Source organism: Pseudoliparis swirei, chromosome 19 (genome assembly GCF_029220125.1).
Source record: "Pseudoliparis swirei isolate HS2019 ecotype Mariana Trench chromosome 19, NWPU_hadal_v1, whole genome shotgun sequence".
In the NCBI taxonomy this organism is placed as follows: Eukaryota; Metazoa; Chordata; class Actinopteri; order Perciformes; family Liparidae; genus Pseudoliparis; species Pseudoliparis swirei.
This window is the reverse complement of record NC_079406.1, coordinates 20,708,870-20,724,391: the sequence shown is the minus strand read 5'-3', so window position 1 is coordinate 20,724,391 and position 15,522 is coordinate 20,708,870. Positions and strand designations below refer to the sequence as shown.

General features: G+C 43.0%; 1 protein-coding gene across 5 annotated transcripts in view; it reads left to right on the top strand.

The window, feature by feature from the left end:
* enox2 (ecto-NOX disulfide-thiol exchanger 2) overlaps positions 1-1,012 on the top strand; it is a 151,963-nt gene extending 150,951 nt beyond the window's left edge. For all 5 annotated transcript variants that reach the window (XM_056438973.1, XM_056438971.1, XM_056438970.1 and 2 more), the window contains one exon: positions 261-1,012. In XM_056438973.1, the coding sequence (XP_056294948.1) occupies positions 261-392 (132 nt within the window). In that variant the 3' untranslated portion in view covers positions 393-1,012. The remainder of the gene's footprint in view (positions 1-260) is intronic.
* The last annotated feature ends 14,510 nt before the right edge of the window (positions 1,013-15,522 follow it).

Below are 15,522 nucleotides of genomic sequence, written 5' to 3'. Positions count from 1 at the left end.
CAAAAGTCCATGAAAATTCCAGGGTCCATTTAGTCAAACACAAGTTTGTAGGATGATTAAAATGGAATGAAACGCTGCCTCCCCGGACCAGAGCCGTGTCCGCATGTTACCATCTGATCGGCATTCATACGGAAAATCAAGGACGGGAATTAATTGTTCTAATCTCTCAGATAAAATAGCAACTAGAGCGACTTGGTGTGTATTTCTTTGTCTAATGCTGCTCTCTGTGTGTGTGTGTGTGTGTGTGTGTGTGTTCACAGATTAACACCGGCGAGGTGGAGGCTCTTCTCTCCCGGCTGCCCTGCACCTTCAGACAGGAGCTGACCGGCGTCGGCGCCAGTCTGGAGAAACGCTGGAGCTTCTGTGGCTTCCAGGGCATCAAGAGCACGTAGACTCTGGGGCTCACGGCAGAGACGACACGGGGACACCGTAAAGATGTGAAAGACGCGGGATGGAGCGCACCAATATCAAAGACGCTGCACGAGGACACGCGGCTCTCAGCTGAGGAGGGAATGTTACGGCATTCCGGGGACTCTGTGGGTGGCAGAGATGTAAAAACGCAGCATTTCCATGGTTACGTGAATGTTGACACCCAACCGCCGTGGCGAAATCTTCGTGAGCTTTAACTCTGTCTGCAAAATGTTTTTAGACATAACGACTCTCCAGGAGTTAGAGAAGACCACCGAATCCTACAGTCACTGGATTATTGTGTAGTAATCGGGTATCGTGCCGTCTGAGCCGGAGCGCCGTCTGGCGTCATGTGAGGGACGACCGGGCGAGCCAAGGGGGCTTATCAGGGTCTCCCTGAACACCGACGGCTCCCTCGCTTCTCCCTTTGCCCTTCCTCGGTTTGTAAAATAGATTTAAAAAATGGATATATTTCTTCATTTTCTGTAAAGGCTGTCAACAGTACACATAGAATCATTTGTGGTTATACACTGTAAATGCTGGGATGATATTTTTGATTATAAAAAGACGTTTGAATATATTAAAAACCAGTTTGATGAAATCATTTAATGACGTGACGCTGTGCGTGTGGTTCTAGTTGTACAAACCAGCTCCACCATCAGTCCTGAGAGACGCGCACAAATACAAATGGTGGACGTCTACTTGAAGGGCGTCATTCAGTTGTGATGTCTCCCCGTTCCTCCTGAGAGCAGCTGCACTCGAGGCGACGTCAGAGCCTCACGAGAGGCCGTTTGTGTCTTTCAGAAGCAAATGAAGACGAGCTCTCACCTCGGGGATCACGTCGGGATGTCTAATTGGTGTGTGGCGGTTGTTGTGTGCCGTTGCTACTGTGACGCATACACAAAGTGTGTGTGTGTGTGTGTGTGGTTCCTCCCAACAGTCCAGCATTGCTCCTGCTCCTCTTCCTCTGGGTTATTCTTCGCTCTGAGAAACAAAAGGTTAATTATGACACGCGATGTACGCTCGTCGGTCCTCCGTCTCCTACAGGCTTTGCATTTGAAAAATGATCGTTGGTTCACTTGTCAGCGCACGACTCCTCGTACCTGAATTAATAATGGGGAATGAGTGTGTTTTGCCGACAAGCTTCGACACGGTTTTCCCCTCACGGTATTTATCCATTATTAACGGCTCTCGGTTTGAATGGGAAGAGGGTTTCGTGGAGGAAAGTAAACCGTGTTCTGTCTGGATTATTTTCGTGTTAAATACAGAATGTAACCTCCAAGCCTCGTAGTCGAGCATGATTAGGAAAGGGGGGGATTGCTTGTGCTGTAATGCATTACTTCTCTTATTTGTTGTCATAGCAATACCCAAAAGCAAAGATTAGGCCCTCTCTTTCTCTTCGAGTTGTGCATCGCTACACTTCCTCCCCACACTGTAGGACTGGATCTCAGCGGATGACCACCGATGACTATATCATACCTGCAAACTTGTCACCTTTTGGCGAAATTCGACGTTTTAAAATCAAAATAGGTCATCCACATGAATCGTGTAGATCCGAAGTTTTTGTTTGGGGGGGGGGGGGTGTCCACTGGTCCGCTGGCGTTGAGATTGCAGTGAGACGCGGAGAAGATGTGAAATGAAAAGCCACAGAAGCTCTTGTTTGATGTGGTCCTAAGAAGACGCGGCCTCATCAGGACCACATCTTTAGTTTAGTATTTACACACATTTATATTACTGGAAGATTTTCTGTCCGTGTAACCTTGAATCAGTTCATCCTTTTTTTTAATACCTTGTTATTTTGTATTTTGTGGCTTTTGAACTATTCAGCTAAAATAAGTATCATGCCTATTGCGCAACAGTTCACATTCCTCCTGCTGATGGCTCAGTTTATTCATTCCTCCTCAAGCTGCTCAGCCATTGGTCCTCCTCAAGCTGCTCAGCCATTGGTCCTCTTCCTGTTTTAAAGTATTTATTCAAGAGGCAACATATTTTCATGTCGGACAGCGATGAAAAATAAATAAAATAAAAATTAAAAATAAAATAAAAACACAAACATGCAAAATAGGCTGTGTATATAGAGATATAGATCTAGTCAGGACCATAAATATTTGGACATTGACACCATGTTCATCATTTTGGCTCTGTACACCACCACAATGGATTTTGAATGAAACAACCTTGATGTGCTTTAAGTGCAGACTTTCAGCTTTAATTTAAGGGTCTTTACATCCAAATCAGGTGAACAGTGTAGGAACTACAACACATTGTATACGTGCCCCCTCCTTTTTAAGGGACCAAAAGTAATTGGACAAACTAACATAATCATCAAAGTGATTGTCAATTGTAATATTTGGTTGCAGATCCTATGCAGTCAATGACGGCCTGAAGTCTGGAACCCAGAGACGTCACCAGAGGCTGGGTTTCATCCCTGGTGATGCTCTGCCAGCCCTCTGCTGCCACTGTCTCACTTCCTGCTGCTTCTTGGGGCATTTTCCCTTCAGTTTGGTCCTCAGCAAGTGAAATGCAGCTCCATTGGACTCAGGTCAGGTGATTGACTTGGCCATTGCAGGACATTCCACTTCTTTGTCTTAAAAAGCTCTTGGGTCCGCGGTGTCACCTTGTTCACCCCTCGTGAGTTTGCAGGTATGTAATATGCTGTACCTCCAACGCGCCTGACAACAGCCTCTCCTCTCTCACTCACTCGCCTCCTCTCTTGCTCGCCCTGACATAAACAAAACACTAATATGGTGCATAAATGTTCTTTCAGACGCTGCTTACAGCTGAGTTACCTTCCTACGCACTGATTGACTGCAGGCGCTCGCAATTCATCTCATACAGCTGGATGTGTGTGAGCTTGTACACGCACGCACGCGCGCGCTTGCTCGTGGATGTGCATCAGATTGTCGGGCGTCAGGCAAGGAGGTAAACACAGACTAATTAAATCCAGCAGCAGTCCCCGGTGAACGGCGCTCTCCATTCACTGTCGTCTTCTCGTCACCGCGACGCAGCGAGGAGCCTCAGTGAGGAGCCTCAGTGAGGAGCCTCAGCGAGGAGCCTCCTCGTTCCCGAAGCATTCCAGGGAGATGTTTTGAGCTTTCGCAAACACTCAGTCTGAATTTTTAATGTACGGGCAAGTGTCATTTTCTTTTGAATGAGTTGTAAATCATCACTCTTAAGAAGAGGCATAATTGGACGTGAGGAGATAACCGATGTCATGATGCTCGAGATACCCTTAATGACATGTTCCTCTCACGGTGCTTCCTGAAGGCGTCTACTTAATTCCGGGTATGGCCTGCCTTGAGCGTCCCTAAATAAGAACACGATCGCTTCACAAAGTGGATCAGGAGATCACTTTCTCGGCCGGTCGGCAGTTGAAGAGTTTGGACAGTCGTCCCCTGATGAATGTCAACAGATGTGGAGCTCAGAAAGCTCGTTGACATCAACGTGACGAGTCAACAGCTCCTCCTACTGAGCGCCGGAGCAGCTACACCTCCCACGGGTGGAGCCGGCTGGGCAGCACCGGGGGTGGTTTGCATTGACAGCGGCTGTGTGGCCACAGCGCCTGGGGACATGTTTGTGTGTGTGTTTCTATCAATATAAATCTCCACGGCCTTCATTAGTTTTTGGAATTCATAACGGCTCCTGAAATGTGCTCTTCACTTCCAGGATGCCAGTGCTGCAGCACCGAGATGCAGGAACCGCTCCGGAAACATTTGCCTGCAGGCACTTGGAATGACATCTGGAGAACCATAAAACCATGGAATATTACTCGAACTAAAGAGATTTCTATTTCTTTGAGGATTATTTCTTTGGCATGTTCCAAATATTGTTTTGCACAATGTTTTTTGTTTTCTGCATTTCGGTATGCTAGGAGAATTGCATTCACTTTTAGCCTGAATGAATGGCAAGTGTTGGACTAATTGCTTTACACTGTCTGGGCACAGGATATTTAGCTGAGTGTGACACAACGGCTTACTGTTTAATTCAGTGTCTCTCTGCTTTCTCTCTCCAATACTGTCTATCTTAATACAAAGTATGAAAGCACAGCGGTGAATGCCCATAAGGTATTTCCCCCCCCACTGAGTGGGCTCTGCCACATCAAATACTCACACCCTACAGGTGAGAGGAGAGGTAAAGAGGGGAAATGCATTCATGGCATTCTGCCGACAAAGAAAGATAAACTTTACTGTTTCATACTGTGAACTCTGAGAAAAAGTCCGGGGTAAAGACCTTCCTGCCTTGAGGTCCAGCAGCGGCCCATTAGTTGGTGAAGCCAGCGGGCCTAATCAGTGTTTGATCTGAAATGCCAGAGCGTTCCAGGCTCATGCCAGGTCGGATGAAAGTGAAACTCTCTCCTAATGAGCGATGGCCACTCGTCATGCTGTCGTGAATCGAGTGACCTTCACCAAAAAAAGAATTGCTTTGCAAAGAGAGCAATTATCTGCACAGTGGAAAGTTATTTGAGTAAAGTTTATTTTGTGGTGTGAGGAGTGGTTGGGTCGGCGTTGGTTCTCTCGTGTGCAGGTTCTGTCCTTCGACACTGATTTGAAGAAGTTATTATGTTTGGCCGTGAAGAGCTGGCCAAGCATCCTCGTGTGGTTTGCAGCTAAATTCTTGTTAATGATGTTCTCGTTGGACTGCAAACCCCAGAAGGCCTGGTGAGTAGTGTCCATCAGCCCTGTGGAATTCATGACTAGTGTATGCTGGAATATTTGGTTGAAACAGGTGGGGAAATATTTTTACCATGTTAAACGCTTGAGAAATAATACAAGTAACTGCCGTTATTTATACAGCACCTTTAACCCTTGTGTTGCATTAGGGTCATTTTGACCCGAATCAATATTACACCCTCCTCCCGCCTTAGGATTCATTTGACCCCATTCAATGTTTAATGTCGGTGTTCTTTCGATAGTCAACAAACAAACATAAAGTGCCTCACACTTAAACTTGGAAAACAATATTAATTCTAATAATTTTCTGGAGGTTTTAATTGCTGGCGTCAAATTGAACCCAAAGGGTAAAATATGTTAGTAAATATAAAGGTAACAGGAGGGTGAAACATTGAATCGGGTCAAAATGACCCAAAGGCGGGGGGAGGGTGTAATATTGATTCGGGTCAAAATGACCCTAAGGCAACACAAGGGTTAAAAACCGAGTTTACGAAGTGCTTTGATCTGTAAAGCAGCAAAAGCGACGCAATAAAACACCAAAGCTATCACAAACTGGGGTCAGAGTTCAACCTCGATAAAAGATAAACTAAGAAATGCAACTACAATGAAATCTTTTAAATAATTTTGTACAATAAAGCAGTAATGCGACGTCACATGAAGTCAGTCTGTAAAAATGGGTTTTAAGAAGGGTTTTAAAAGTTTATTAATGATATAAATCAGCCATGTTTTGTTCTTGCGCAGCTAAAAGGAAGTTGCAATGACGGCTCACATTTTAATCTACCGTAGGTATGACTTGTTGTCCAATGAAAGCTCTTCCTGGAGTTGCATCTTTAACTCTGATTGAATGGATGAGGCGTGCAGCAGAATCTGGAATGAGCTCGCTGGGCCTGGGCTCTGAATCCCAGCGAGGGGCTGGATGTGATGAGCGCTGGAGAGGAGGAAGCGTCACGGAATGACAGCTGAAAGCAGCCCAGAGATGAATCGCTGTGCGTGTTGACAGCAACACGATGATTGGTCGACAGAGGGTGAAGTGGCATCACATTGGTTGAAGTGAACAGTGACAATCAGCTGATTGAGTTGACAGCACAGAGATGTGCAGAAATCAGGAAAAGTACACACGGGGAAAGTCGGGTTCAGCTTAATTTCACACAACCTGCATTATGTTGATTGTGTGTTTGGCTTAGAGGGGGAATATGCATTTTTTTAAAAACTTTTGACGAAAGAAGAAAAAAGACAATAATACATAATGATATAGACTATTCCAGTTTCATCATCTTTTGATGCTGAATTATTATTTGGCCTTTCTGGAGCACTCTTATTTACTAAACTTCCTTTTTGACTACAATCGTGTCAGTGATTACTGCCCATTCTCGTCATCATTACGTTATTCTCTATATGTACGTAATATAGTTTGAGAGACTAACTGCAGTTGCCCTGGATGAACCACAGCGTGTGTCGTGACATCAGATCGAGGTCCTGCAGGGATAAACTGTATTGGAAGCGCTGTGCCAACGGCTGCTTGTTTCAGTAGTGGCGTTTTGCTTTGCTCAGCTGATCGCGCTGTGCAGGCTTCTGCCTGTGCGTGGAGACAGACCTGCTCGCTGGAGCTACGGAGCTGGGCGATCGGGTGTCAAGCGGAGGCGGAAACGGCTAAGAGCTACAATACAAACCACTATCCCCGTCGTAACGGGAATAACGAGGAAGGTGCTTGTCTTGACGGATGAGCGGGAGCGCTGGTACGACCGATGACGAGAGATCTGAGAGCGTGAGGTCTCTTGTGCTTCACTGTGGCGACGGACTATCCGGACACGGCCGCCACAGCGTCTGCCCGGCTCAGGACTGTTCGGGCAGCAGAGGCGCCACACACGCGGTAAGATGAGGGGCGGGATTAAAACTGACTTTTTGCTGTACTAATACTAAGGACGATACGCGCACTGCCCCTTCCCCTCGGCAGGTCTGGAATGAGTTTCTTTTTCCTGAGAAAGCTGAGCTTGATCAACGTGCGTGCAGCAAGATGCTGGAGTTACCAGTCGGTTGTCGCCAGTGTGCTGCACTTTGCATCATCGCTGCCAGCTGAGCACCTGAACAGTGGTGGAGAGGAGGTCGTTTTCCCCGGGCGGCGGGCTCTAACAGGTTTCCTCCTGCCAGATCACCCTAACCCTGCTAGCTAAATCAACAGCGACGGCCCTTGAGTTTTGGCTCAATGACTGACTGACCACTTATCAGACCGTGAGCTCAGCAGCATCTCACACTGGAGATCTTTAGAGACCAAAACCACAAGCTGTGATCATTAATGTCATGAGACAGGCAGTTGAGTTGTAATTGTTTCAGGTTAGTTGTGACTAAGACGTGGACACAACACAGTATGAGAATATTTTAGAATATGTGATGCTCCACTGTGAGAGAGAGGACTGACTATGTTTGGGGTTTTGGTCTGACAAGTTTGAATACATACAAAAAAATTAAAATGTTCTCACATTTTATAGACAAAGCAATTTATTGATGAATTGAACACATATTACCGGTAGTCTTAATCCTAAATCGGTGTCACTGCACGTCATTGCATCCTTCAGTGTACTTTTCTTTTGGCAAAGATCCTTCTCCAGTGGAGTGACAGCATTTACAATTTCGTTTCAGGTGACTTCCTGTGTCGGGATTGTTTCCGACGTGGTTAACCTGAACAAATCCATTGAATGTACTCAAGTACCCTTACAGTACCGAAAAGACAGAAAGAAAGCCAGAAAGAAGGATCTGGAAATGACATTTAAAAAGAAACCACCCAATGGATCAGAGTTGACCATTTGGAGGGCACCTACCACTGCAGCCCAGCACAACCTTGTTTCAGACTTCCACCCAGCTCTCATTCCTCCGCGATCAGATTTCAATTGTGTGTTTTCACATTCACATGCATAACCTTCTGCATGATTAATGCTGGTATCTCCACGTGAGAAGTCTGCTTCATGTAAATTCCCACAGGAGCATCTGCACGACGGCTCTTTTCAGTGCCATTATGTAAATAACAAGAAACCTGCATTCTAATAAATGCCAAGTAATTACAATGTGCAATGCTACTGGCTGATTTATGAATATTAATGACATTTGACGACTCAACAAAGAGACAAACAAGCTGTGCTCTGCATGTATCAGCTGGAAGATGTAAGGTGTCCTCAAGGGAGAAGGAGCGTTTAACAAACGGCTATTGGCAGTGTACCTTGCATCTATTAGCAGTCGTGCAATGTTTCGTTCTTCCTCGTCAAATGTCGGCGGTGCTGTTTGGAGATCCGGTGAAATGTTCCCAGCCAGCCATCTCTCATGTTATATTCATTGAATGTGTTGTAACTCTGTAACATTGTTCATCTGTACACATGACATCTCTTGCTTCTGTCCATCCTGGAGAGGGATCCTCCTGTTGCTCTCCTGAAGGTTTCTTAAATTCTTTCCACGTGAAAGTTATTTTTCTATTTCTTGGGGAGTTTTCCCTGATCCGATGTGAGGTCCTGGGACAGGGATGTCTATGTGTACAGATTGTAAAGCCCTTTGAGGCACATTTGTGATATTGGGCTATATAAAATAAACTGAATTGAATTGAATCTACAATCAATAGGGAATATTGATCTTTTTATTTTCTTCTCAGAATTAGAGCAGGGTCCTTTTTCAAGGCTCACATACGTTCAACTATCACTTTCTTATGAGAGGCAGAGAAACCAATGTTTTCAGACAGAAGCCTCAAAGAGTGGAAACGTCTCCCGAGAGCAGACGAGGGACCACATGAACATGCTGGGTGAGAAAACGTAGCGGTGAGAAGGACCATGATAAATATACCATCTACTACTTGGTATAATTTACAGATTTCTTTCAAATGAGGAGTCATTCCCACCTTCGAGTCACTCGTAAAGAATATTCTGTGTACAGGACAATGAATATCATTATATTATGACATCTAAAATTGTATTCAATTTGATTCTCATGTTTATTGATCATTTGAGTGTACGTTTCCAAACAAAATATTTTACAGCGACAATCTGAAACGACATTATACACATGCCATGATCAAAAGGGAGCCGGGAGATGAGACAAATCGTACATTTTTCTTTTCAGAGGGCTTTCGCTGCGGTAGTAGCCGGTAGTCAGTCTGAGCGATTGTAATTGAGTGAATCTGTGTTTCTTTTGTGAGTTCTACTTATAATGCAGTTTATAGTCTTTTTTTCAGTCTCATTACCATCAAAGGTTTTGCTCTTCATTTTCTTTTCTTTGCTCTTCCTTTTCTCTAAGTTATAATCTCGTTTTCTTCACTTACGTGCGCCAAGATAATTTGACTGCAGTATCTTTTACTCCCTGTAGTTCTGCATTTACATCCATCTTGTGCTTCAATAAACTATAGGACGATAAGAGAATATGAAAGTAGAGGACAGGGAGTTATTATTCACACTATCCATGTAGCCTTAATGTTTTTATTTTCCAATAACGTTTTTAGTATAGTATTCATTCTTAGCTCGCCTCATTATCACTGACAGCTTATCTTAATATGTCTCTTGTATTTCATTTACCTGGACTTAGTTCTATATTTCATGAAATCTCTGTATAAATAGTATTCTTCCAGGCTTTTTGCAACCTCGTTATCCAAAGCTTCTTATTATACTTTAGTGTCCTATAACACCATTTATAGGATAATTGTTTTTCAAACACTGATGACATACACACCTCATTTACTAATCCATCTTCTATAACTACACTTCCATCAACTTCTTCTTCGTCCCCCTCGCGTACCCCTTTCACCCGTCTCCTAATCAAGTTCTTACCTTGGTAACCTCGGCCCGCACAACCACCTGCCCCCTTGACCCCGTCCCATCTCACATTCTCCAGTCTGTTGCTCCTGACATTCTTATCTTTCTCACTTATCGTATTAACAGCTCCCTCTCAACTGTCTGTTTCCCTAACTCTCTGAAGGAGGCGAGAGTCAACCCTCTCCTGAAGAAACCCACCCTCAATCCATCTGAGGTCAACAACTACAGACCTTTCGCTCTCCTTCCATTTATTTTTAAAACCCTCGAGCGAGCTATCTAACCAAGTATCCTCCATTCTCCACCCTAACAACCTTTTTCACCCTCACCAGTCTGGATTCAACGCTGGCCACTCGATAGAGACTGCCCTCCTTGCTGTCTCTGAGCAGCTTCACACTGCTAGAGCAGCCTCTCTCTCCTCTGTCCTTATCCTTCTCGACCTCTCTGCTGCATTTGACACAGTGAACCGCTAGATCCTTATTTCCTCCTTTCAGGACGTTGGTTTCTCAGGCTCTGGGCTTTCCCTTTTCTCATCCTACCTCAACGACCGCACTTACCGGGTGACTTGGAGAGGACCTGTGTCTGATCCTTGTCCTCTCACTACTGGGGTTCCTCAAGGCTCCGTCCTGGGTCCCCTCCTCTTCTCTCTGTACCCTAATTCTCTCGGCTCTGTCATTCCCTGACGTGGCTTTTCCTACCGTAGCTATGCTGATGACACCCAACCGATCCTCTCGTTTCCCCAATTTGAAACAACGGTAGCAGCAGAAATCTCTGCCTGTCTGACTGACATCTCTCAATGGATATCTGACCACCTGAAAATCAACCATGAAAAAACTGAACTACTTTTTTTTCTCCCAAGTAAAGGCTCCACCAACCACGAGCTGACTAGCACCTTCAACAACTCTGTGTTAGCCCCGAATTCGACTGCCAGGAACCTTGTTGTGACACTCGACAGTCAAGTCTCCCTGAAGGCCAACATTACTGCAACAACACGTTCCTGTAGGTACATCACGAGAATACGTAACCTTCTTACTCAGAAAGCGGCACAGGTTCTGGTCCAGGCTCAGGTCATCTCATGCCTAGACTACTGTAAATATCTCCTAGCAGCTCATCCAGAATGCAGCAGCTCGGCAGGTCTTCAGCCTCCCTAAATTCACCCACACTACTATGCTCCTCCGCTCCCTACACTGGTTACCAGTGGCTGCAAGCATGCGCTTCAAAACATTAGTACTTGTGTACCGTGCTGTGAACAAGATGAGTCCAGTCTACATCCAGGACATAGTCCAACCTTACATCCCATCTCATTCACCCCGATCAGCTTCTGCCAATCGGCTTGTACCTTCGTCACTGCGAGCTAGGCACTCAAAAAAGTCACGACTGTTTGAGGAACGAGCTCTTCATTGACATCAGGACAGCAGAAAGTCTCTAGTCTACACCTTCCATCTCATACTGAAAAAAACATCTTTACCGACGATACCTTGAATAAAGAATGTAGTGCTTTAGTAGCCCTTAAATGGCACATTGGAGTTTGGCTTTCTTGAAGGAATTGTACTTTCTTGATTCTTGTTGTTCTGAGTTTGAACTCGTGGTTGAATGCACTTATTGTAAGTCACTTTGGATAAAAGCGTCAGCTCAATGAAATGGAATTTAATGTATATATTTTTTTTAAGTATCAGGAACAATTCACCTTCTCTGCATATAATCTTCACAAATACTCCTCAAAAATGAATTGCTGAACTAATTTATTGACCCATCTTTCTGTCTTGTTACCTCTGTATCCCTCAAAGGTTGATAACCATCCACAACAAATACCAGTCAGTGATTATTTGCATAAATTATATATAACCCAAAGTTTGAATAGCACCAGCACATTTCATGTAACTGGTAGAAAAGGAGAAGTCGTGTCCAGACTCAACTATGGCTTGGCAGTTATCATGAATGTCCCAGGAGGTTGATCGCGAAGTGCAGACTCGGAGCAGTGATTGAGAAAGTCTAGCACATTTCCCAGCTCAGTAAAGTGAGACGCTGTCGATGATTTTCTTCAATTTTTCGTGTATGACTTTGTTCTGTCCGTCAGTGGTGCAGAGAAGGCTGCCAGCGAGATTGCATCACTGTCTGACGTCATAGGGAATACAGATACTGCAAGAATAGCAGAGGCAGTCTAAAAACTCTTGACAGCACAGCAACGATGCAGGAATCATTTAACTAGCCTTGCTTCTCTATCAAACTCAAAGGTCCCATGAATCCATGATCATGGAGCACACCCGTACCTGTACCAAGCGGCATGCATTGTCATGTTGATAACGGTTTCTTTGAAATTATATTTAGTTTCTTTTTATCACTGCTGATGTAGAGACACAACCTCAGCAGTTTAATGCGTGACAAACGGAGGTTGGGCGTGTAGTTCAGCCCAACATGATGCTCAAGGAGATATGATCAAACACTGTGAGAAGCACATCGGAATTGCAAAAATGTCAACACTGACGTGACATTTAGCCATGTTCACAGAGGATGTAGCACACCCTGAAGAGGTGTTATTGGCTGCGAAGGTGCCGTTAGCAGCATAATCTAAACCACAAGCTGTTGATTTGAATCAGAGTTTCGGTTGCTTTATCAGGATGGAAATTTGGTGCATACACCTGTCTAGATTTAGTTCACCATCTTCAGAGGTGCGACAGAATTCATTCTGTGTGTGTGTGTGTGTGTGTGTATGTATGTGCGTGTCCGTGTGAAAGCATTTTAAAGAGAATATGAGTTTATTATAACAGCGAGTGAATAGCTAAAACATTCAACAGTTGAAGGAACATCATTTATTGCAGGCCGTCTGACTTTGCCGCAAAGACCAAATCTCAACTATTCTTTCTCCAACAATGGAAACATGGTGGCGTCCCTGTGTGTAGCGTCCCTGTGTGTAGCGTCCCTGTGTGTCCTGTGTGTAGCGTCCCTGTGTGTTGTGGTTGTGTGTCACGGTCACATGGGATGACCTCAAACTGATAATCTCCTCCCAGAAATGATGAAAACGTCACCATAATTCTGAACATTTAGTTTGAGGCAAGAGTCACACAAGTACACGCAAAAAACATATGCTGATACTCACATGCACACACACACACACTTCACATGCATACACACACACACACACACACAGGAGGCTATTAAAGGAATGATGAACAAGTGCAGACATTTGACTCCTCGTCAAATGTGCAGCACGTGGAGCGTTCACGTCTTGATCTCATCTCTGATCGACCCCCAAACTTGCCTCCACATTTGCTTCAACACTTCTCATTTAATGTGTGTGCAGCGTGCTCAGCTGGATGCATTAGTGCCTGTTGCTAAGTTGCGGCTGTATTCTTGTGCTTTGGATTAGCTTTGTTTCCAATTCTGTTCTGATGTGTGCGGCCGAGTCTTTTTAATTGCCATTGCGTGACTGCGTTGGCCCATTAGGAGGTCTCAGAGTAGCAGTTATTTTTATAGCAAGCTGAGATTAAAGTCTTTATCATTTACGTGAAGTCAATCTCAAGTCACTGTAGAGAGGGTTTACTATTTATTTGGTACATATTTTTTAAGTCTAACTCCTCTATACTCCTGTCAATAGAGTAAATAAAGCATTGTGAGAATGCAGAAATTCTCCCAGCTTGTGGGCCAGACGCATATATTGATCATTTCAGGATATCACAGCATCTAAAGCCCCCCTGTATGCTTCAGTGTTTCTGTTTATTTTTGTTTATGGCCTCCAAATGTTGAATCTTTATCCTCTGCAAGATAAACTGGCCCAATCTGTTAGAACTTGGAATATAATGTAAAATATTGTTCTATTGCACTAAAAATGTATAGTGACAAGCCAATACAAGCCATTGACAGGACATTTTATGTGCTGGTATGAGCACATGTGATTGTTCTAAATATAACATGATTAATCAGCAATGAGTCTATTGATCACCAAAAAAAGGACAAGACTATAATAATCAGTTAACGTCTTAAGTGTTATTTTAGAACAAAACGACAAGTCTGATGATTCCAGTTACCCAAATGTGATGATTTGCTGCGTTTCCTCGTCTTTCATAGTAAATTGAATATCTTTATGTTTTAGACTGTTAGTAAGACAACACAAGTAATTTACTGACATCAATTATGGAAATCATTTTTTCCTTTTTTTGGTGGTTCATAGAACGAACAATAAATAATTGATAAGGAAAATAATCTGTCGGCAGATTAATCCATAATGAATATAATCATTAGATTGATTGAGGAATTTTTTACATTTATATTTGTGCACATATATCTGTGTAAAAAGAGCCACTTTGTTTTGGGGAGTGAGGAAGCCAATGTTACTTTTGCAAAAAAACAAAGCCCAAGATTGTCTGTTGATTTGAAAGATTTAAATAAATAAATGACAACAAAAATGCATCATGTTGCACGTTCCTGGACTCATTCCCTCTTTTCTCCTTTGCTGTGTAAATCATTTTAAGCCATGAAAGCCAAAGTAATTTAAGTCAAAACCCAAAAAAACATGGGAGGAAAAAGCTGTCAAGCACTGATTTGTTCGGCTTCTCCAATGTTGAAATAAGTCCTTTATTTGTCTTTGACAAACAGTTATGTTTTCAACTTCTCAACGAGATCACAGAATGTATAGTTTATCAGCAGTAGCTGCATGGTGTTTTGAAAACCCTCACTTTTTACCACAGATTATAATATGTTACATAATTATGACTTCAATAATCAGTACTAATTAAAATATTGACACGGTTCACAATTTTTCCTGTGTGTTGGCACCAACATTTGCACAGTTCTTCACATAGCTTTGAATTTTTCATTGAAAAAACCTCAAAGCACCTTGCAGATATGTACTAAATATTTGGTACAGAGAAACAGGAATATGAATTTCAACAATAAAAAAGTAAATTTGAAGTCGGATAAATAAATTTCACCAATATAAAATTATACTTGGAGAAGAAAAACATGTTATTTTTCTCCTAAAAGTTTGCCATCCAGTTTAAAAGTTCTATTCCTTTTTTATACTATTTATAAGTTTGAGAGGCTTAATGTATTCAATGAATTGACTAAATAAATCCAGTTATAGTGGGGAAAACCGTTCTTCCTCTACGAAATGTTTACCATATATAATCAATAAGTTTACAATCAATTAATATTATATTCATTGTTAAAAATGTACGATTTTTTACACAAGTTTGATATTATGATTAGTTTTATTCAATGAATAATCTTGCTGTCCAAAAAGTAACTGAATGTATACAATCCATGCTTTAAATGTTCTGTTTTATCATTGCAACAAAATAATAATAATAATTTGTAGAAATAAAGATATGTCTGATACATATTGTCTAAAATGTGATTGTACTTTAATCTTCTCTGGAACACTTTACAAAATGTATAATATGTATTTTGCCAATCTATACAAATCTTGTCCCGGAGAGATTTTCTTGGAGGAGTAATTTTCCTTTTTAAATATAATGTATAGTGTACTCTATTGTTGCATTTCATAGCAATTACTTTTTTCAAGCAAGGTCAGGAATGAAGAGAACAAGACTCCCCGGTCTGCCCGAAGCAAAGACACCAGTCGCCTCGTAGTCCGTGATTACCGTCTTATTAAAGAGGCTGGCCAATCAGAATCCAGCGCGAGCCGGCCTCTGACGCGGTCCCGG